The sequence below is a fragment of the Pyricularia pennisetigena genome, chromosome 3, assembly GCF_004337985.1.
Source record: "Pyricularia pennisetigena strain Br36 chromosome 3, whole genome shotgun sequence".
In the NCBI taxonomy this organism is placed as follows: Eukaryota; Fungi; Ascomycota; class Sordariomycetes; order Magnaporthales; family Pyriculariaceae; genus Pyricularia; species Pyricularia pennisetigena.
The window spans coordinates 6,085,527-6,109,259 of NC_043742.1; the positions used below are offsets into that span (position 1 = coordinate 6,085,527).

Below are 23,733 nucleotides of genomic sequence, written 5' to 3' on the forward strand. Positions count from 1 at the left end.
AACCGTATATTTTTCCGGCCGTTATATCGTTTTATTGGAAACCGTATTCGTTTATATTTATAATATATTTGGGTTTAATTTCGAATTCGGTAATTATTCGTTAATATAAATTATAAAACGCCCGGATCGATTCGGCCGTAATTTTTTTAATTCGCGCACTTTTTAAAAAAATCCCGGATTTGGTTTTAATATATTTATTACGGCGTAAAAAACCGGCCAACTAACGTTTACCGAAGGCGTTTACGCGTTTTTTCTGCGGTATTAAAAAAAAAGCGAAATTTTTAATTATTTAGTGCGTGGGCGTTTTTCCAACGAATTTTTCGATTTTAATCCAACGGTTAACGAACCTTTTTTATTCGTTAAAAAGTAGCTAATACGGTTTATGGGCTTATTTTCGATCGAAAACGCCGTTAAAACGACGCATAAGGGTGGTTTTTGGTACGGTCCATTGCGCGGCCGCTTTATTTTTCGAAATGCCTGATTTTACGGTTTTAACCGCCTGGGTAAGCCTAAACTCCAAATCTCTCGGCATTACGGCTTTTTTCGGTTTTAAAAACGCGTTATTTGCGGTGCGTTGTCGCGTTGAAGTAGGTGGGTTGTGTTGAGGATGCTAGAAATTGCTAACAAAACAGGTGTCCACTTCAGGTGCATGTCCACTTGTGGGTCACCCACTGTAGTATTTGTGAACCCTACCCCAATGTCCAACCGTGCACATACTTTTTTCACAACTACATCACTCTAGACTAGCCAACCAAGGCCGCCATTTACCACAGGATAAATCTGGGGACTTGAGCACCTGCAGGAATATACCATTGACATTCAGCTGTATCCTTCGGGTCCACCGTGACAATGATCCACCCCACAAGACTGCGAAATTTTCTTCTTTGTGGGTATTTAGTATGCACCCTGGGTCCGGCTGTCAACAAATCAAGTCTCTATAGCTCAGTGGCAGAGCGCAGGTCTCATAGCAATATGACCGTACGAGAAATCTACGGGTAATCCTGAGGTCGACGGTTCGATGCCGCCTAGGGACAATATGAGGTCAACCTCATCTTTTGACTTTTTGCGGTTGTAATGGTTGGAGGTGTCTTCTTTGGGATGAAGAGTAATGCCCCATTTTCGAATTGACAGTCATGTTTGTCTTGCCTGTACACATCTGAACATATCTGGATCACATTTTCAAACCCTGAATTGAACTGGTGGTTTTCATCTGAATGGTTGGCATGGGCGCCGTGATGGAATACGCTGTGTTGATATCACGTGCTGCCCCCATGGTCCCCACATTGCTCCAGGTGCTAGCCATGGAAATTTGCTTCCTTGTCTACTCTAGTGCGACCACCAATTAGAGCCACTGCATGCTTATTGCGAACAGATGTGCGGGCATGGTTTCGTTCGTTCGTCGTTCGTTCGCCATGTCCTTTGGAACCCGGGTGGTAAAGTCCGGAACATGCAAGAGCAAAGCTGAGCTCGAGGCCAATCGCGTCGCCTTTGTTTACAATTTTCACAATGCCGGAATATACATTGGGATGTGCGAAAACGGATATGATTTCGGTTAAACGAGAATGACGATGTGCGGCTGATCTATTTTTTAACGGCCGCTGCACTCCCACTCGGGCGAGCCGCGAGAACTTTATAAATGGAAAAGGCGACCTGAAGGGGTTGAAAAAGTTCCAAGAGTGGCTTCTCAAACATCACCGATAGATGCTACGGCTAGACTTAGATCTTGCTTAGGATCCGGCGCCCTTTCACCTAGCTTTTTTATTTCAACTTTATCCATGGGGCGCGTTCCTCGACTGTTCTGATGTTACAAGTATTCCACATATCATCATCCATGCCGAGTTTCAAGTTTTTATTTGGCCAGCTGAATATACAGGCAAAGTGTCCGTATAGCTTGGATGACTTTTGTGTTGTGAATAAATATTGGCATAAGACCATTATAACTATCTAGCGCTAAGCCGCGTTTATAGACCAAAAGGGTGACTGCGCCCTTTTGTGAGCTGCCCGCGATTCTCGGCAGTGCTATAGGCATCCTGTTTGGGGCGCCCACTCGATTGGGAGTTCGTATCTGCGATGGGCCATCTTTGGGCGGCAGACGGCTTTCGCCACGCTGATAACAATGTGACAGTCTAGTTATCTTTTCTTTTCTTTTGTTTACTTTTTTCGTTCTTTTTTTTAAAAAAAAATTGAAAAAATAATAATAAAAAAAAGCGTATTTAATGCTGTTAGTCGAGAGTGATGCAATCTTAAACTTTATAAAAGTGGTGTGCAGTTTAGAAAAGCGATTGAAACGGTAAGCCGGAGACGTGCCGTTTTCTTTTTTTTTTCTAAACGCGAAACCAGCCGTTCTTAGACGCATTGGAACCAAAGTCAACAAAATTTCTCCAGTACCACTATCTTGATGGCCGAATTGGGTCTCAGGTACGTAACCACTGAGGAATCCTTTGTATTGTATGCTCCTGTTTATCTTTCGTTTTGCCACTTGCGCGGACGCTAGGATCCGGGCAGACATCCCTGCTGGAAGGTCGAGCCTAACCTCAGCTTTATGGTGGGCTGAGGTTCGCGCATCAGACTGCGGCTGAGAAGCAGCTAGGCAGTTTTTTTGTACATGACTTAAAGGGGCCCGCAACAGTTGGCGAATTTAAAATTGGCGCATAGGGCTGAGCCTCATTGGCACCCGGAAGGGCTTGTCGCAGCTCTTTCTATAAAAAGGTCGATGGGTATAACGATGCGTTCTAAGATACTCCTGGTAGCCAAGGGAGTACCTACCTCATTACCCGTAAGGCACTGACACTTGGGTCTCTTGAAGTATCTTCTTCTTTTGGGGCTTGGGGGAAAGCTTAATACCACTATTCCGGACCTTGGCGAGATATTGTCACTGTGAGTTAGACTCTTTACTTATCATCATTGCAGTCGTACGGAAGTGGACGGCTTATTTGCGGGAATGTGTTCCACGGAGAGCCGGATTAGGCAGGAGTCTAGGATTCGCGATTGCTAATATATGGTGTTGTTGTTTAAAAAGATATTGAGCTGGGACCTGTTATTATATGTTGCTCTTTTTATTAATACATAACTTGTATCTTAATCTAACAGTAAGTCTAGCCCGACCAACATGGGCCCCTTCGAGTGACCATTTTTAAAGCTAGGTGTACCTCAGCACGTGTTCTTCCACCTTGTAGGTATGCTGTTCTAATTCCAGGCCGGCAAAGTGCGAGAGACAAGTTTAAAACAGCAGATGGCCAATTTTAACAGATTCACGCCAGACAACAAGTGCTTCAAAGTTTATGCTAAATGGCTCTAATATTGTGTACAAATGCAAGAACTCCTTAGTATGCAGTAGCTGGCGTAATATATACATATACACTTCAACCCTATAATGTCATGAAATTAAACCCAAAAAAAACCAGAAAAGACCCTTCAACGCTGATATTCTCTCCATGAGCCCCCAAACAGATGTCTTACGAGTGCATCCTCGGGTATGGTTCCGTCATGGGTACTACCTGAATGTAGTTGCCCCATGCCGAACGCGTCAATCGGTAGAATAAGCGCGTCACGGAACAATTTCGGAGAAGCCAGGTATGAAATGTTCCTGAGATCCGTTAAGCTGTCGTCCGTCTGCTGCAGATATTCCCAGACCACGTCTGTCCATGCCCCGGGGCCAGTCGAGTTCAGGACCTCAATGTCGGACGGTTTCCATGTGGGGGTTTGGCCGTCAGGGTTGTACTTTCGCTTCAAATGTTCCCAAGACTCAATGATTCGGGAAATCATCATCTGGAAGACGGGATGGCGAGGTGCGGCAGCAATGGTCCATTGACAGAATTGAATCGTATCGTGAATGTCGGCCCACCTGACTCCGTTACGCTGGTCGTATTCGATACCGACAACAAGCCGGGTTTGGTTGCGGAAGGCCTTCGGTACCCACTGATCAATCGGCTTCAATGCGACAGTGTCTGTGTCTGTGTAGACACCACCTTCGACATAGAGAAGCAAGTATCGAAGTAGGTCGGATTTCATGCCAACGTTGGGCAAAGAGTTGAAGAGGGAAACAATAGTCTCGTTATTTCCAAAATAATGATTGACAAAGCCCTTTCCGCCGTCTTCGCCAACGAGAGTGCTGCAACAACTAGTCAGTTACAGTATAGATATCACCATAACTTGCTGACTGTACTTACTATCTGTAATCCTTGTTCATGGCCAACCAAGAGGCCGTCTGCTTCAAGGCGTCTGACTTTACCGGAGTATCATCGCCCCAGGCTTTGGGCAGCATAACCTGCCATATATTCGGAGGAATAAGGTGGCCCGCGCGTGACTTGGCCGCGTATATATCATCCCAGGGACTGTGGTATCTCGGAGCTCCGAAGCCATGCTGGACCAGTTGACCGGTCCGCTGCACGATTCTGGTGCCGTAAAGCCAAAATGTTGAAAGTGTCGTGAAGGCGAGGAGCGCAAGAACGTTCTTGCGGTTTCGAGGCCGTGAAATGTTTTTAGTGGCCTGCTCGAACAGCGTCGACATATGATATGGGTTGGCAATCCCCATCGATGGCTCTTTCCAAAAAGCCATTTGAAAGGAAAGTAGAGAATGAACGTGTAGGCAAGATGGTGAAGGAAAGTGGTTATTCTTTTTTTTTTTTTTTTTTAGATACTAAAATGATCGGTTTCAGTCAGATTTTTGAGTGGGAATGAATGACAGACCAAAAAGGAAATAAACGAGATTAAAAGCTATCGACCAATTCGGGAAAGAGAGGCATGTAAGAAATGACTGAATAGAAAGATAAGCGACAAGCTTGGCAATGCTTTCTCGGTGGAGGGTGGTGAACCCTTATTTGTACAATCAAACAGCATGCCAAAGTGCCAGCTAAAGTATCAAAAGTTTAAACAAAATGATAAAACAGGAGAAAAAAAAAAAAAAAAAAAAAAACCCCTTGCCCCTAGCAAGGGGAGGGCATTTCGCACCAAGGCATCAGCTGGCTGAGTTTATTTTGCTGCTGCCCTTTTCATACTCTCAGCTCAGCGAGCAGCCCAATGGCAGGGATACGGCGACGGTACCCGCGCTCATCGGGTTGCATGGATGATAATCATCTCCACTCACTTGGTGTGCTTTTGCCAAGGTTGCTCACTCAAATACTGTACAGGCAGAACCTGTTCGAAAATAACGCAACAATGCAGGAATTCCCGCCAAAGTCACCTTTCCAGCAACGTTATAAAAATCAAATAGAACACCTAGATCCTTGAAAACACGTCTATATATACAGAATCAAGTATAAATATACATGATTAATCTTAGCTTTAGCTGCTTTGCAATGCAAAGTAGGTTTTATATCAGCTTTACTACCATTTTGCAACGTGATTACCGTTACAAAATTTGGATAAAATCAAAAGCCAGAACGCAAGCTATAAAGATTTATTTCGATTTTATCAAGGATAGTCTTTGTAACAGCATGCTCGTTTTCTTTACGTATCTGGAGCTGTCTGTTCAAAAGTTGAATTTGCGCTGTTGCGTTATATCTGGGCAGGTGCTAAAATTAAACCCGACACCAGCGGTCCAGGCCGTTGACCCCTTGACTCAAATCCCCCATATATCTCCATTAACCCGCACCGCACCGCTGGATCTAGAATGGAAAGCCACCACAAAGAAGCACGATTACATGTACGGGATAGAGCCAAGCTGGTGTATATAACCAACCAGCTAACCTGCTGAATCGGCGGCGGAGCAAACGGCGGCGGCAAGCTGAACATTATTTCCCTCGTCGTCCGCTAAGTTCTCATTGCCTGCGACCCCCCCTTGCGTGCGCGCCCCCTCCATACCTCTTTTCAATAGGTCCTGTTCAACTGTCCAATGGAATAGAAAGCGTGAAACAGTTGGGGCTCAGGCACTTGAATGCGCAACAGGACAAGTCAAATTGCAAAATGACAAGTTTTTGTGGAAAATCTTGTGCTACCGCTCTTGGGGATTTTCTTTTTCTGGGTTTAATTCCAACATCGCCACGCCTGTTCCTCATACTTTATATGCGTTGTCCTTACTATACTATGGTGTCAGGCGAAAAATTCAACACCCCGGCACAGTGTTGAACCTTGCGTGATTGCGCAGCAATCCCTTCCTTGTTTTTGAGAATATTTCAAAAGCGCAACCCACAGGTACTTCGCAGCCTGATGGGAAATATTACTAAATCAAGCAAACACCCCAGCCCCGTGCGCTGCCCATAACGGTACTACAAGGGTCTTGATTTTTACCCCTACCACCGTAGTAGAACATGAGAAAAAAAAAAAAAAAAGACTAAACGATTCGCAGATGTGGCACTCGTTTGGGCTGCTCGCATGTCATGCTTTGCCGGTAAAGTATGCTATACTACCGCATCGTTTATCCGGCAATATTCTTCAGTATCTTAATGGACTACCGACACTTGTCTTCGGCAATACGCCCGCCGGGCGCTTGCATTTCCCTCCCAACTCTTTTTCCCCATCAATGCGCCATTTCGTTCTAACGGACGGTGGTTGTCCGACAGGTAGTATACTAATACACCGCGGCCTGCGCCATCACCGGAGAATGCCGGTCGGGCAAGTCAAGCCAAATCAGCCCTTGATGAATCGTGTACCTGGTGGCTTGGGGCTGGAAAGGCGCTCTCAGGACGTCAAGCGAGGGCTTAGCAAGGAGTAAACGGTATCAGCGCCGCCCGTTGCTGAAAATGGGAGACTTGCTTCAACGCCGCGAATCTCAAGTTCGACGATATTACTCTCGCACTAATTTTATAAGGATGAACCAGCTAGATGGTACTCAGGTGTGTGACCACTGGGGGAATCCTTGGTGTCGAGTCATTTTGGTCATTTTTTGGTCGACGTTCCTTATGCCTTATCGTTTGTCACTTATGAAGATCCATCCACTTTTGTTTTCCTCTTTTGGAAGCAGTACTGCCAGAACCGGAGCCAGTTACTCCTACATCTACTTGTGGGCTTAGCTTTGCGGTCAGACAGGGGGTCCGCAAAGCTAAGACCAGATGATTTCGGTAAATGTAGCCTGCAACACGCCCCAGTCCGCTGGCCGTACAAATAACACCTATGGATGCGGCAACGGAATGCATCTCTTGTGTGCAATCATCTTATCATGCCTTTGGGTACACCTCACCAAGTCGTAACTTACTTACGTATACAACCGGTTGTGGGGGGTTTTATGTGGCTTTAGCAATACAAGGCAAGTTACAGGTTTCGCTCCTCAGGATTCGAACCTAGGCGCAATTGATCGAATCCCAGTAGGTAATCCCCCCCCCCCCCGGCTCAGAACTGACGCACACTAACGTAAACGTGTAGCCTGAATGATTGGTAGATGCGCTATCTAGGCTAACGATCGTGGCAGCACTTTTATGGTGCTCTCAACCCTGACTAAACTTTTCCCGTCATTTGATGCCAAGATCTCTCCACTGCAACACCTTCGGTATCTTATTATACCCTTCAAGTGGAGTGTCGAACGAGTCGCCGGTAATGTGCTAGACTTGGACCAAAAACACTAAAGGTGATGTATCTTTCTTGCTGTAAATACTAATATTGGCATCAGAACATCTCGCATGCCGATATTGAGGGTCGTAATTTCTCAGCATCTTATTATGGGCGACAGAGATGGTATTGAAGAGAAAAGTTTCAATGTACTGGGCTGACTAAATGTCAAATTGCTATCGAATTTGGGTAGTACTGCCCTAATCCGACTGCGTCAGGGGCCTGGAATATTTTCTGACAGATGCAGTGCATCTGCCGTCGAGCCTGAACTTGCCGATCTGCTCGCTTGCATACCTCTCTTTGCAGAGTTACCAACTTTACCCAGCGCTCAAGTCTGTTTCATCAAACTTCCAAACCAGACCGAAAATACTCATCAGTCCCAGCAGCATGCTCATCATAGACCAGAAAGCTAGCAAACCTAACGAAACCAGGAAACCGAGCAGGATGCGGCAGCAGCCGAGTATCTGCGACGGCACGGTTAAAGGAAAGTGATAAGATAAAGAAAGGGTTCAGAGATGGTAAAGCTAACTACCTAGAATTACCCATTGGTAACTTATGCAGCAGTCTCACCCGCATCCTGTGTCTTGGTCTCCTCATTTTCATCCTCCCTTTTTTTTTCCGATGAGGGTATTTTGATACAGACCAGGCTCAGGCATGTGAGATGCAATAGCTGCCAGCCTATTCCTCGTTTATATACAAACCCGCTTACCACGAATAGAAGGCCGCGATAATTTGCAAGGCCATGCTCGCGGAACAGGAGAACAGCTCATTGGCTGCAAGTTTATCAGAGTATGTCATTTCATAACCCTATACCTCCATAGTAAATGCGAGTGCTTAAGAACATGACAGGGTCCTTGATGCTCGCTCGCTCACCCTGAAGGTCAAGGTGGGATGCTCGGCCTCTGGCAACGGATGTTATCCACGAGCTGAAGAAATGAGGCTAATTAAGGGTGATTATTGCTGAAAGAAAATTGTTGCTTTGAGGAGCTGTTGTATCGGTGCAAAGGCGTTGCTCAACAACTAACTCTAGTCCTCGATGAAGATTAGAACTATCCTCGAGCACAGCTAGACACCGGACAGCATACTTAATACTTTAAAAAGGCACCCAAGCATTCATTCGAGCCAACCGTATCTTGGAATATTTGAAACAGACCAGCAGCTGTGATGTTGGCCAGGGGACAAGTGATATGTTCCATGGTGCACAAGCAACTTGATCATCTTCTTGGTACATATACTAGCCCATTCGGAATAATCGATATCAAATGGTTACAGGCCCGGTGGCGTAATGGTAGCGCGTCTGACTACGATACACCAAATCAGCAATCAGGAGGCTGCAGGTTCGAGACCTGCCCGGGTCGGATATCGATCAATTGATTTCGTTTTTTGTTTTTGTCTGGTAACATCCGAAACGTCTTTTTCCCCTTCTTATATCTGCCATCTCAACTAAACTTCCGACCTAGTCAGTGTTTTACGCGTGTCACCGGGATGGTGTGGCAAAGTATATCTGTACATCGATGTGGACTTATATTGGTACTGTATACCAATGTATGCGCGTGTGAGCAGATGGGCCATCCGGTTGGTTTAAATGCTCTTTTCGTCTCATTAAATGCCTCACTTAGAGGTACAAATGTTTTGTCAACAGCTATTTCTGCAGCTCTAACTGGTGGGACAAGCATAACTTGACTGTGCACAAAAATCCACCTGCCGGTACAACCTCCTAATTTCAACATCGTGGTATCTCGGCAGTTTTTCCAAGCACTGCTTCGCGCCAACAGTTCTGATAGAATGTCTTCTTAACATGTGCCTCATGGTACTGCTGGGACTTCGTTATTTGAAAGCCTAGCAGACCTGATATCAACCGTGGCCTGAGCTCACTGTCCGGAGCCAGCCTTTCTGCCGCCATGACATCAATTGATCCTTTTGAAGCCCAGCATTGCGCATAGGTTTCAATAGCCATGAGCATATTGAGGCCTGTTTACCGCATCTTCCCGATGGGCATGGCAAACTGTGATTATCATGAAACAAAATAATTGAGCCTTGTTCCATAAAATGGAATTGGCTAATACCCTTGAATCGACCCCGTTGATCTCTCGAATGATTCCAGAGTACATCGAATTACTGAAAATCAGTCAATACATATGACCATCTGAGGTTCTTGCGCAATATTATTAACCGGTATTTCAAGATCATGAGAGGCCGCCACCCCGGTTTCCACGGGGCCATGTACTTGCTGCCTCTTCGCAGGGGGTTGGTCCACTTGAGCGGGCGACCCCTCGGCAACTTGGTTTTTTCTCGACTTCTTCTTTTGTTGTCTAGTGATGGCAGCTCGAGCCTTTTGCTTCGAGTTTTTGAAGGTCTGGTATAGAAGTACCGTGACACAACATACAATCCTAGACAACCGAACGTCAGCGTCATGTCCACCTAAGCAAAGAAAGAGGCTCATGAGCGAGCATGGAATCAAAAGGCCATAACTTACTCGGAAGAGTCATCAGGCCAGATGGGCGATTTGGGTGTCCTATGGGGAACAGAGACAAGTCCGAACCACTGAAGAGCCCGGCATTCTTGACCATTGAGATTGCGTTGAAGGAACTTGAGCGAAAGCCTGATGAAAGCTTTCTTCATAACCTCTTGCTGCAGAGATTCCAACTCCTGCCTATGCGGCGCATTGACAGGGTCAGATAAGAAATCTCTCAACTCCCGCATGAAGGCTGTATGATGCAAGCGACACAGCCCGAGCGACCGAACGACTTGCTCTTTAGTGGTCTTGGCGGCTATACTCAAGTTAGCTTTGAGAACTTTCAAGGGGAACCATGAGAGTACGTACTAAACGCGGGGATGAACTGAACGAGACTCTCAGGGTCATCGTCAGGGCCGTCTATTCGGCGAGGCATGCAGTTATCCGAATGTGCCTCAACGTCACCCTGGAATTCCACAGGCGGAATGTCTGATGGGAGCGTGTATTGATTCGCTCCAAGATCCTGGAATGCCTCGAGCTCTAAGTTGAGGTCCCAGTTTTGCAGTACGTCCGGACATGCTTGAGCGTCACGAACGAAGTCTGGTTCAGGTAATGAAAAGTCAATTGCGAGATCTTTCTCAGTAAAATCGGCCCAGTCTGGCCAGATAAGCTCCGAGTCCCAAGACAGTTGGAAATCGTCATTCAGCGTAAAGCTGTGGGTACTAACGTCTAATGGTCCTTGAGCTTGCGCGCCTTCGCAGGGTGGTGTTGGGAAAGTATGCTGCAGCTCAGGACGTTGCGTTTCAGCGCTCACAAGAGGTGATGCAGGTTCTTGAGAGACTGGCGGGGTTTGTGGTGGAGATTCCAGATTCACTTCTGGTTGAGGTTGTGACAAAGTGACTGGTGGAGGGCTGGGCAGAACCAACGTTGATCGTGGTGGCAGAAGCAGTGCCGGTGGTTTTGGAGGAGCTGGCAGCGTTAGGCCGGTAGAAGTACTGCTGCTGCAGGAATCAGGTGGTGACGGTGGCAGTATCGTCTCCATAAAATGGGAGGTCGAGCCATTGCCGTCGTCATCGCCATCACCAAACAGCGAGGCAGAGTCGCCAAATAGAGAGTCGCCATCGCTATCGCAGCTTCCAACTGCGCCATCCGTACCCAGGAACACCATGTCAGTCAGTCCGGGATTTGTCTCAATCAAAGTTTAGACATGGCAGGTTTCTGGATGCAACAAAGTTGCAGTGCCGTCAGATGGATATTAAAAAGTGAGGTCTGAGTGGGCAGCGTTGACTCTGGGGTAAGAAAAAAAAATTCAAAAAAAATCGATTTACTGGTGTGAATTTGCTACCGTGAAGCACGTTGGGATGCAGGGACTTGGCAATACACGTGATGCACAAACTGCGCTCAAGTTTTTCGAAACGCACTGTACAGGCCACAGATTTGGTTTGTGCACGCTCACTGAAAAAGCATCTTTGCACTGTTCCTGCCATGTGTGCTGTACTGTACCTTGCTAGCATTTCGCGGCGGTGACTCCGAATCTCAGATCCTGGGACGTTAGCGTTCGATGGCCGGCATGATGCATCTCTTGCCTGCCCAATTAGCAGTTGATCGCAACATACAGCCCTCAAATGGATGTTGACCTACATAGCAGCCATAAAGCTGATTCCAAGTATTCCTGATCCTTTGCCATAAGCACTATTTTTTGCCTCGCTATTTGCCGATTTGATTGATGGCTACTTCAGGGCTGCCTTCTCCCCCACTTCACCAGGCGCCCGGGCAGTGCCTGCTGTCTTTGCGATTGTTCATAGAGACAATGGCTGGAATCAACACACATGCAATGATTCAATCCAAGGGCGACGCTTGAAATCGGGATGAGCCTTCTCGCGTAATGTTTTTTTTTACCCACTAACCACAATCTGCAGCGACAGAAAGGGGTAACAGAAAGTATCGTCTCTACCACCTTGGCTTGAGCGATGTTAAACCCCAATTCTCAAGAACTTGACTAAAATCACAAAAAAAGAAAGAAAAAACATCTCTTAATGTGCCCCTCAATTCATGTTTTCATCCGAAACGAAGCAACACTATCGTTGTGCTAATTTCCATACACATAATACCACTCCATTAATGCGATTTTATCTGTCTTGAAAATACTTGACTCAATTCCCAAGGCGGTTCTTGTCGAGTTTTGCAAGTAATCTGCTCTTCCACCCCCTCATCAATGCCCTCCGACCCCGCGCCCTCGGCCGCGGCGCCAGACTCGCGCATCAACACCAAAGATGGAAGACAGTACTGGGAAGCCGTCAACGCCGACGTCGATGGCATGCTAGGCGGGTTCCCCTACGTAACCAAGGTCGATCTTCAAGGATCCAAGAACTTCTTGGCCAAGATGGGCATAGGCAGCAAGGAGGGGCTGAAGACGGTAAACTCCGCCATGGAGGGGGGTGCTGGGTAAGTCTAGTGTTACTCTTTGAAGAGAACGAGCGAGGGTAGGCGACTGAGCTGATCGTCGTCGTGTTTTGAGCCCAAGCATTGGGAGAATAACCAAAGGACTGCTGCTCCACGTTGCTGAGCAGGTCGACATTGTGGAACCCATCGCCAAGTTTACAGAAGGCCTTAGCGACATCTCTGGCGTGAGGACAGTGAGCAACATTGGGCTAGAGGAATGGACACCACCGCCTGGGATGCAGTATGATCTCATTTGGACGCAGTGGTGTCTAGGTCACCTCACCGACCAACAGGTGGTCGCCTACCTCGAGAGGTGCAAGGCTGCCTTGGTGCCTGAGTCTGGCTTCATCGTTGTCAAGGAGAACCTCAACACTGGAATTGAGGATCTGTTTGATGAGGTGGATAGTAGTGTCACTAGGTTAGTCATGCTCACACCCAGGGCAGTTGCTCTTGTATTGCTATTCTGACACACAGGATATCATGTTCTGACGCACTTTGTAGGCGAGACGAGAAATTCCTTGAGCTGTTCAAGGCTGCTGGGCTTCGGCTCTTGAAAAGTGAGATACAAAGAGGCATGCCCAAAGAGCTCTTTCCAGTCAAGACTTATGCTTTGAGGTAATCTACACGGTTTATTCCGGAGCACTGGGGCCTGTTTGCCCTCCTGACGTTTCGAATCAAGAAAACATGGCGCTGCCTCTAGCTTTAAATTCGTTCTTCTTACAATATCCACCAGCAACTTCCCACGTGATGCACCACGCGCATCTCATTGTTCAAGCTTGAACTTGTATGGATCAAGACCCTTGACCCCAACATCGATTCTGAAAAGTCCACCGTCATACTTCTTGCTCCACTCTGGTCCGTCATCGTCACCAGCTGTGGTGATGTACAGCTCGGTACCGACAAACTCGACACACGTGATGTTGTTGGTCGGCATCTTGATGACACCTGTGACCTTGCCTTCGGGCGAGATGCGAAGCACACGAGCCTCGCCGTAGAAAGCATGCCAGATGTTGCCCTCGGCATCGACGCGGAAGCCATCGGGGCCGCCAGAGCCGTCGTGCCTGTAAAAGACGCGCTCGTTTGACAGGCTGCCGTCCTCTAGAGAGTAGTCCCATGCCATGATGACACCAGCCGTCGTATGTGTGAAGTACATAATCTTACCATCCGGCGACCAGCCCACAGAGTTGGGAATGGTCAAGTCGCTGAGGACAGTCTCTTTGGACTTGCTGCCGTCGAATCGCATGAGAAAACCTTGGGGGGGACGTCTGGGGTCAGCACGAAGCTTCCCTTTCATGTGTCGATAATTCCGACAGCTCATGTGAGAGCACGTAACTTACCCTCGGGCCATGTGCCGTTCAGGTAGAAGTCGTTCATGGTACCGATCCAGAAGCGGCCATGCGGGTCGACGGCCCCATCGTTGCCTCTCAGGCGCTTGTCGTCCTCATCCTTGAACTTGGTCAGGTACTCGTACTTTCCCGTCTTGCGGTCCAGCGTGGCTATGCCGTACTTGAGTCCAACTAGGATCTTCTCGGCCGGATCGACGCCTTCAATGTCGGCCGTCACACCGATGGGGACGTCGATCTCGAGAGTCTCGAGAGAGTCCGGACCCTTGTCGAGGGACACGGTATGCAGCCGGTTCTTCTTGATGTCAAGAAAACGCAGGCGGTTGTATTCCTTTTCGTAGTATGGCCCCTCGCCAAGGGCGCAGTGAAGGTTGATCCACGGCTCCTTGACCTCCCATGTCTGGAGATCCTGTCCCGCCATGATGCTCTTGGTGGTTGATGGGGTATGCCTATTTCGTGGCTTGTCTTTGCTTTGATCTTTCCCACTAATTTTTCGCAGTGATGATATTATAAAAGTCTGGTTTGCTAACCACGATGGCAACCGTCTGGCCGGGCAGGTGATGGCGAAGCAGCCCTCACTTAAAAGTGTTGCCCGAACCGAGCGGCTTGCTGTCCCGATCCGATCAGCTTCCACTTAATGATAACGCAATGACGGGAGAGGGGCAAATCCCCACGCAACAAGCTGATTCAAGTGCTCCATTTTTGGCTGAATTCAACGGGGCTTTGACGGAGCAATAATCCCCGCTCAATTAGAAGCGCGAATGTAAAGTAATATTACATTCATTCATCTGTCCTGTGTTGCTATTATACTACAGTATAATATCTAACTAACCCCGCGCTGTTGAGGGGCAATCAACGACATCATTGTACGCATTCCTATCTACTCTCAATACATGAATTTACCGAGTAGAATACAACTAGCAGCTCAGTCGATCTGAACAGTTTGAAACCCAAATTTCCAGGCTTTATTCTCGTCAGGCCATTAAAACTTGAACAATCCGTTGTTTCGCGACTCACTGATTGCAGGCGACGGCTTCCGGCCCTCAACCCCGTCCTCCCCGCACACGATGGCATTTTCGGCCGGGAAAATAGCACGCAGAAAAAAATCAGTCAGCGAGAGAGTCGGCGACCTTGGCACCAACTCACCGGCTGCATGGGCCGTCATCCAGTTCACGCCGGGTATAATCGACATTGCTCGCTCATAGCAAAAGGCTTGTCTGCAACAAAGCAAGTTCCAGATCGCATGCAAAACACGAGGCGAACCAAAGCCACTTCTTGATCGAGGACCTGGTTTGCAGAAATAGGAATGGTTCGGAATTGCTCTCCGAGGCCTGTCGTGTACCCAGTCTGCCGGCTCCATCTGAGGGGTCTTTTTTGTTTTCTTTTCCATTTCAATCAAACGGATATATATGGTAGGAAGCGAGACAAAAGACTGCAGCTTGACCAACTACGGGTAAATACGGGTTTGTATTCGGAACTATAATGCCTCTAGATTTACGGTACGTTTCTCGCTTGCGCGAAGGGACAAAAAGAGAAGGGAAAATAAAAAAAAAGAAGAAAAAGAAGAAGAAAAGAGGAGGCCGATCTCGAGTCTCAACCAAGTTTCCAGTCATCACTGATTGATGTCCTAATGGTGGTGTGACAGGATTAGAAATCACGCCGCGACAAGAGAAAAGCAAAGAACCCTCCTCCCCAATAGAGGAAAGCGACCAGAGACAAGATGATATTGGCAAGCTGATGCGCATTGGCATTCTGCGTCAGCCCTGTCTGGGCTGAACCACATTTTGGGTTCTTGTCGCGGAAAAAAAAAAAAGAATTAAAAAAAAAAAAATTGGATGACGATGGCAGAAAAATAAAATAAAAATAATAAGCATTACCAGCTTTGACCCTCCAAACCCTTCCTTTTGGGGTATGCAGGTCGGCATGAAAAAGGTGACAGGTCAACCGCAGCCCAGCGACCTTGTGTGAGATTTGTCTGCGCGCCCTGGACGGGGCGCGTCGCGACGTTGTGGTGTCATGCCCCTGATGTGATGGTCAACAAAGGCCAAGGATTGACAGGTGACAGATCACATCCTTTCTAAGAAATTTTTTATCTTGTAGGCCTCGCGGCTGATGGGAAAGAATCAGGCTGCCACGATCACAAGCTGACCGAACCCCCCCAAGCCTCCGTTCGCCAGATCAGATCTGGCAAGGCCCTGAAAGATGCTACGCAACAACCATCCCAAGGTGACGGTATCCCCTGCTTTCCATCTTTGGCAGGTGTGAAGCATTGTATGGATATCATATAGAGGAAATATGGGTGATGGATGCGCATCCTGCATATATAAGAAAGAAAAAAAAACTCTGCATGGCTCAGCACAGCAATAGTATGCACCTAGTCGCACCTAGTCGCACATCATAAAGGTGTTTTTAAGCGCCTGAGCACTTCTTGGCTCCCTCACCGCGGGTGCGTTTCCGGCTTGCCGGTGGGTAGAGCTGTTATACGTCCAACTGACTAACGCTCTGCAGGTACATACATCAATGAGGGCCTTTTTTTTTTTTTTTTTTTTTTTTTTTTTTTTCTTTTGGCCCGATGTGATGGTGAGGCGCAGTCTGGTGTTGCAATGGCGGGAAAAAAGCCGTGCCCGTCAAGCAACTACAGTTCATGCGCAGGCTGGTGATTTACTCAAGAGTAAATATTGGGCCGAAGGCTGCTCCCTCTTGGTGTGACAGCCAATTCTTGAAAATCTGTCCCCAGATTACGAATTTACATTTCTGCTTTCGCAAATTAGGGGCGATTACAGCAACATTTCAGGCGTGGCGCGCCCGACGCGTCTATTCGATGTAATGCAGACATGTCGTATATGCTTCGGGATGTAGTATGTTCTTGGATTAGTAACGCACAATCGACATTGAGTGATCCTTGAGAGCGAACCTCGTATCTATAAAATCACTTGGAACATGCCAATGCGCCCTGTGCGACATGCTAAGCACGGCAGTCTCGAAATGTAAAGCAAATTGATGAAAGGGCCTTTTTCGTTGGTCCGTTATTATGGGCTCATCATTCACTGTGCTACACCAGAAAACCAACTCATGTGACAGATAAGATTTTTTTTTCTTCTTCTTGTCTTTCATTTTCCTTCACTGCTTGGAAGAATACTCCTGAACCCTACCTAGTGGAGCACTTCAGGAGGGGGATAAAAAAAAAAGACAAGAAGCCCTTGGTAGTTGTACCGCATAATGAGGACGGCCGGGCGGAGGGTTGTCTCCATCAAAAAGCTAGGCTTGCCCATCGTCATGTCGACATTTTTTCGCAGCACTACTGGAGTGATCTCGTGATCTTTAATAATGTTTGAGATGAGTGGGCTTCAAGAGCCTGTCCCAGAAGATTTGAGTGAGTGGTAGGCGACCTAGAATGCCCGCGCTCGACTGATGAAGTACTTGGAGTGGCCAAGGCCAACAGCAGGGAGGGTTATATCGTACCCCCCATGAAGCAATGTTGCAACTGCAACATATAATAACGGTCTCTTATTAATATTCGGGCTGACCTGGCCGGGGTAGCAGATTCGATATATTAACTCCATTTCAACCATACCCCGTCGAGATCGGGTAGGACAGATGGCAGAGGGAAAAAGAGATAAAAAAAAAAAAAAAAAAGAAACAAATAAAAAAAGAGCAAAATACCAACAAGTAAATCGCAACTTGTACATTTGTTGGTTTGGACATTGCAATCTTTCGTCAATCAACAAGCTGACCCCCGAGTTCAGTCGATCAATGCCGGGCCCTTGCATCCATGCCAGGCTGCATTAGTCCAAATTCACCCCACATGCATGCGGTGACCGCGTCAACCATGCATGCCATCCCATCTTTACCCTTGAACACCCACCCGCCTGTCAGCTAATACAGTAGGGGGAACAGTTTCTGTGCCTGTTAGTAGCAGTTCGCAAATCGACAGGGGCAAGAACCCCATGCGAACAAGGGAATACGAAGATGAATGAAAAAAAAAAAAAAAAAAAAAAGGAGATATGGAGGCTTACAGAGAAGAACCCCATGCCCTAATTCTGAGCATCTGTTACCACCCCGAATCGCAAAAAAGATCAATTAATGTCACTCTGTACCACCAAAGGCTCCAAGAGATCTTTCGCTTATGCACACTTGCCGCTGTTCCTGACGATGCGTTCTCGCACCAAGATGGGTTGCTCTTTTTCTGGTACCGAAAGGTGAGATGAGGACCGGCGCTGTGGAGGCTTACCGGGAAACCTTTTCAGGTGGCCCTTTTGTAACAAGCTGAAGTCATCAGAGACAGTGAGACAAGTATTGCAAGTGCAAGATCATCATTCAATGGGATCGGCGTTTTGTGGCCAGATCCGAAATTCGGATTCTCGCCGCTTAGTTTTGCTCGCCAGTGAATTTGAAGCCTAAGCGGCCCCAGCTGATTTTTTTTTTCCCTCCCTCTTTTCTTCTGTTGGCCTCCTATCCCTCTGTCTCTCCACGCACATCCATTAATAGCTGTTCGAAATGTCGACAAAGTATTATCCGTACCCGCAGGTGATCTAATGTCGCTAATAAGCGCCGCATCGGCACGTTGTCCACACTACCGGAACCCTGGGAAATCTGGGATGGCGGAGGGGACCCCCTCTGATGGAGCCAATCGATTGGTTTGGCGTTGGTGCATCGATTCCACTTTGACGGTCTTGATGAATGACTGCCCTGGGAATGGTGTGTGCTAAAAGTCAAACAGCGCCCCCGCCCCCTCGCCCACCCAAGGTGAAAAAAAAACAAAAGACGTCTAATGTTTTCACACGAGTCGGAACAACGCATGCGCGTGTATATGTGTGCGTGCGTGTGTGTGTGCGTGTATGTGTGGAAACAACGTTCGTCAGCCTCAATTTAAACCTTTATGCCACGATAACCCGTTAGTGGCAAAAGCTGCAACGGTTGCCGAGGGGCTCGGTATGTTGTAACGGGGGGTTTTCTGTCAAGCCAAACAATTGCTTATTTCGCCTCTTGTAGACCAATTCACCAAGGAACAAAGGGTTCGAAAAACAGGTTGACGAGGGCTTTGGACATGCCGCCCCCCGGCAAGTTCGTTTCGCTTCGATGGCGTGCTCTCTTGTCGGGCATAATTGCTAGTCTCACAAGCTGGCTGGTTACGAAAGTAACGCCATGGTCGAAAAATGTAAACTGGATCTTGAGTCCCCATGCCATGCTACCATGAAATACCGGTTAATCTGTGTCATGACATGTAGCCCTGTAGCAAACCATGCCGATGTCGGGAACGGTCTAGGTCTAAGTTATTGAGGGTTGCATGTTCGCCGTAGTCGTCTGAGCAATTATGGAGCTTATATTTTGAGGGCTGTAGCATCGATAGCCAGTCTCTAGAAATCCGATAGTAGAGATGGCAACAACACACGAGAGGCTTCCCATGAGATGAGTTGGGATTTACTGTAGGATCAACCCGGATGCGGCAATTCGTCTTTCTCGGACGTTGCTCCGTTTGGTTCCTATGAAATGAAAGGCACTCGTTCGTCGTCCGTGGCGCTATGTCGAAGCGAGTTACATCATTGAGCAAGCACCCTGACGGCAGCCTCTATGATGATAGGTGGGAGTGTCGTAGGGTACTTGGCAAGGTACGTAACCTGGGCCTTAGACGGGGGGGTGCTAAGTTTTGTGGTCTAAAGATTGTCCGGAATTTTTCCAGTTTCAATCACGAATGCAAAGAGTGTGTCTTGGCTCCAAGTGAAGGGTGTGAGGCAAGATAATCGCTGACATCCGATACGACAGTGGAAGAGATTGCCAATTTTCCAGGTGCACAACCCAGCACGACGCTGCCTCGCTAATTGCTTCACCGAGTCGCCATCAGCTCCCAATACAGCAATCTCGACTGTTGCTCAGGTCAGAATTCGTACGAAGACTTTGTTGGTGAGTCGGCCAAAGTCAACACTGTTGATTGGGCTTGTTTGTTGAACGGAGCGCCATGCCACAGACTTGGGCAAGGTACATGATAAATCTTGTTCATGCAGGGTGACCACTATGTACAAATGTCAGTAATGGTGTGTACAGTAAACAGCAAGCGATCGGATTTAGGTGATGCTGAATATCTAAGGTTTGTTTAGCCAGGATCATAGATGTAACTTTAAAGTGCTATTTCTCGCTATTAATGGTGCAAGTCACAAGGCAGTGAGTGCAGACTTCGGGGGCCGTTCGAGGTCGCTTTTCCATACACACGTATTCCAGCGTAGGAATAAGCCGAGGTACGGCACCTTACCCTAGGTAGTAGTTGGAGCTCGAACGGCCGTGCACCTACCTACTAGCTGAATATGCGGAAATCATACAGTAATATGGAACGCGATGTAGCTTCAAAGGAAGAAACTGTAATTATTCCCGAACCCCAAGCTTCTAGGATGTTCAGTGCCAAGTTATGTTTGCAGCTGAGTTGGACTTTTTTTTTTTTTTTTTCTTGGTGTGCAATTACAATACCACATTGGGAAGGGAGTTTTGACGTTTTGCACCGTCGGGGTGGTTGCCCTTTCCAAGAAAAAAAAAGCGACCCAAACTGATTCGGGGTTGGGACACAACACTTTGCTGCAGTAGTGAACCTCATCCCGTCACACAATGGCGGAAACTAACAAAACTAAAGCAGCAGCGACACACTTGGCACGGATGTACCTCCTTAGACCCATATGCCTCTGCTTGTCAAGCCTCACATCGCTTCGCATGTGGCGAGCTTAATGTCGATAGGTCTAGCTGCTGGTTCTGCAAGATTGACAGCCGCATAAGTTCCGTCACGCTATCAAGTGCAGAAAATAGCCCTGGGAGCACTAGCGAGGGCCTCTAATGTACAACAAAGACAAGAAGAAGAAGAAGAAAAAAGGAAGCGAAAATATGTAAAGAATGACAAACATCAATAGTTGCGCACGTCAGATTGGTCTGTGTGTGGGTGGGCGGTGGAGTTTGAAGACAGAAACCATTCATTTTGTGCACATTCGGGAATCCCAGGGACTCGCCCGTTACCATCGATCCATTTGGAACGCATCTTCGCACTGACTGACAGGCTGGGCAAGTTGAATCGCGTACCCAATCTATTGTAGCAGCGTTTTGTGACGTGATTGCAGCGACGTTCTCACAACACCCCCACCTTTGGGCCGTTGTCCCATTCCATGTATGCCCAACGAACCTCTTATGCTCCGGGGCAGATCTTTGCAAAAAGAGACAAACATTTGCAACCGACTTGGCTGCGACAAAAGTGATCAGTTTGTGTGGCGGTCTGCATAAAAAGGAATACCACGCGCTTCACCGTCCGCTCTCGGTGGGTACCCAGTTCAATTTCGAAAGAAAAAAAAGTCTTTTACCTTACGGCAGGTAGTTTTAAAGTGCTCCATAAAAGCAATTTTCCTATCCCCCTGTCTTTGTCTTCGTGATCGGGAGAGCAAGGAAAGTCCCAGGTGATTTCATCGACCGGGAAGCTTGGAAGACTACCCGGTCATGGATTCCTGGTCAATAATTCAACAAAGACAGGGGCAAACAACACAAATGCACAACCTCTGATGGAAAAAGCTCCACAGAAAACAGAAACGGTTCCAGTCAGCTGGAGTCAAGTACAAGCCCATTAATAGCACTAACGGCTGCACACCAAAGTACCTACTCCGTAGCTAACAAGCAAGGAAGCGGTCAGGGCAGGGTTCCTTGATGGGTCTTTTACTTCTTCTTCTCTTCTCTGACCTGTTCCATGGACGTTCCAGAAACCCGGAATGTGAAGAGCCCTTGGACGTTCTTTTGCGTTTTTTTTCCTTCTCTTTCTGGGAGGCGCGCAAAGCATGACCAAGGGCGACGTTTTCTTTTCTTTTCTTTTAATCATACCGCTTTTTACCTATACGCCCTCTCCATTTTATGTTTGATGTCTCTATTGTTTCTGTCCCACATCAGTCCTCGTCATATATAAAAGTAGTACAAGAACAGGAGGAAATCGCGCAAAATAGGCAGGTTTCTTCGCGCGGACTGCAAGACATTTGACATCAGTTAGTCTACTTTAGGATACAATGCCGATGACGAACAAGTGGACGAGAAGTCTTGACGTTGTACACGTGTCCGACCGCCTTGAAATTCGGAGCAGCATCGGAACGACACAAAAAAAAAAAGGTTCATGCGGGTAAGGGCGCGCACGGCACACAGGTCAAGGGCCCTGGGTTTGGGGATACCGATACGGGAGTATTGTAGACGTAGGTAACCACACCTCCAAACGGCCGATGACTTGGATGACTTGTCTCGAACCGAACTTTTTTCTCTTTCTTTCTTTCTCACTTCCTCGGGGACGACGACGTCGTTCGCTTCACCGCTTTATAAAGGGTGGGTTTAGGCGTCAACGCCTGAGACGCAGGATTTGGTGGTTCGGATGCATGCGAAAACAGCCCTTGCTTGGACCTGCATGCAGGTGATATGCATCATGGCACAAGAGGTATAATAGAGATCCTATGTCTGTTTTGGGGTTCATGGTGTGGGTGGGCGTGGGTAAAGCGGTCGGGCTTTTGTCAGGGGTGGTTACCATTTTGCTGCGTGTATAGGAGGCCCAAACGGCGGTGACGTACTATTTGTTTTTTGATATGGTATTGCGTCTTTTCCCCCCTCTTTTCTTTTCTTATTTTTCCGAGTTAATATTTCCAATAACTTGACCAAGGCTTTTGAATTGTGTATGGCCAAGAACAGGTCACCGCAATATGCCATGCGCAATGCAATCCAAATGCTTGAATGCTGGTAATCCGATGGTGCAACAGAATAGGGTACATACAGTTGGCAAGGGATATGGCGAAGCAGCAAAAGAAAAAAGAAAAAAAAAAAAGACCGCCATTCGGAAGAGATGTGCGCGGCCATGATTCCGATCCCCCATGTCTCAGCGATGATTTCTTCCGTGCGAGCAAGCACAAAACCAGCCTACATTTTACGCATTAACCAATGTGAGCAAGAATAGCAACAGGCAGATACAATCTAAACTGGCTAAGATATATATGTAGCACAACATGCGGCACTCGGCAGGTCCGGTTGGCATGGTTTGTGTAAAGGTAGGACGGAGGATATGCAAACATCGAGCACAGCAGCCGATGTGAGCAGCCGGCGTCTTTTTTTGCCGCGTCTACCGACGGCCAACTTTAATGTAACTGTTTGTGACTCGCCGTCGACGAAGCCCGGGGGATGGGTATCACGAGACAAAGGACGCCTGTCCGAAAATGGGTTGAATCTCCTGCAGGATCGGGAGTAAGATGCGCTTCATCTCGGCCAAATCCAAGACAAATACAAGGACAAACATGCTATATAATTGGGTACCTGGGGGGTTTTTTTTTTCTTGCGGGCATGGTCGAAGTTTTTGATTTCATTTCGGCCGACAGATCTCAGTCTAGTGGTGCTGGTGCTTAATAAATGTTTTGGATACTCCAGCACATCGGTGGATGACCTACGTTACCTATACTCAAAACAGAAGTGATTCTCTGAGCAAGTGTATTCCGATGGAGTTGGTTGGTAATAAATCGATAATCTTGACAGAGAAAAATAAAGAAAAAGAAGAAAAATGACATGCACACACCTCGCTGAAACGGGAAGTTATTCCTCATAAAACGCCCGATCACTACTACTACGCATACCTCGCCTGCAAGGCTACCGTATCGACCATCGAATGCCGCGGTTGCATTCCATGCTTACCCTCGTGGGGAATTGGGTTCAATTCCATTCCTTGCCGTCGTCAAGACTGTCACCAAAGCCCACTTTATTATGCACGACTTACACCTTCCGGTTCACAGAAGGGTTGAGCAATGTGGATAAAGGCCAAGGCGGAGCGAGGCCATGTGAATAGGAATGGAACGGTGGCATTGGTGGCTGGGAGTTTTACAGTAGGCTCCGATGCTTCAAGTTTTCCTAAGGGCTTGTTCCCGGTTCGTTCGCAGGCGGTAACCAAAGGTTCCTTCTGTCGGGATCTCATTTGTCACACAAGAAAAAAATGAGAGGACGGGGAAGAAGGCCGAGGTCTGGGTTAGGAAACAACTC

The 23,733-nt window shown here is 47.5% G+C and overlaps 4 protein-coding genes across 4 annotated transcripts; 1 reads left to right on the forward strand and 3 right to left on the reverse strand.

Moving 5' to 3' along the window:
• Nucleotides 1–3,414: 3,414 nt before the first annotated feature.
• On the reverse strand, nt 3,415–4,558 carry PpBr36_03389 (uncharacterized protein; the record flags this gene model as incomplete). Its single annotated transcript, XM_029890561.1, has 2 exons — nt 3,415–4,111; nt 4,170–4,558. The coding sequence occupies 2 exons, from the start codon at nt 4,556–4,558 to the stop codon at nt 3,415–3,417; spliced, it is 1,086 nt and encodes a 361-aa protein (XP_029753414.1).
• Nucleotides 4,559–9,607: 5,049 nt separating this feature from the next.
• Nucleotides 9,608–11,105, reverse strand: PpBr36_03390 (uncharacterized protein; the record flags this gene model as incomplete). The annotated part of the gene is made up of 3 exons (XM_029890562.1): nt 9,608–9,872; nt 9,959–10,190; nt 10,307–11,105. The coding sequence occupies 3 exons, from the start codon at nt 11,103–11,105 to the stop codon at nt 9,608–9,610; spliced, it is 1,296 nt and encodes a 431-aa protein (XP_029754321.1).
• Nucleotides 11,106–12,152: 1,047 nt separating this feature from the next.
• PpBr36_03391 (uncharacterized protein) lies at nt 12,153–12,998 on the forward strand (the record flags this gene model as incomplete). Its single annotated transcript, XM_029890563.1, has 3 exons — nt 12,153–12,382; nt 12,462–12,797; nt 12,881–12,998. 3 exons carry the CDS (start codon nt 12,153–12,155, stop codon nt 12,996–12,998), a joined length of 684 nt encoding a protein of 227 aa, XP_029754320.1.
• Nucleotides 12,999–13,142: 144 nt separating this feature from the next.
• On the reverse strand, nt 13,143–14,143 carry PpBr36_03392 (uncharacterized protein; the record flags this gene model as incomplete). The annotated part of the gene is made up of 2 exons (XM_029890564.1): nt 13,143–13,630; nt 13,717–14,143. 2 exons carry the CDS (start codon nt 14,141–14,143, stop codon nt 13,143–13,145), a joined length of 915 nt encoding a protein of 304 aa, XP_029754319.1.
• Between the last annotated feature and the right edge of the window lie 9,590 nt (nt 14,144–23,733).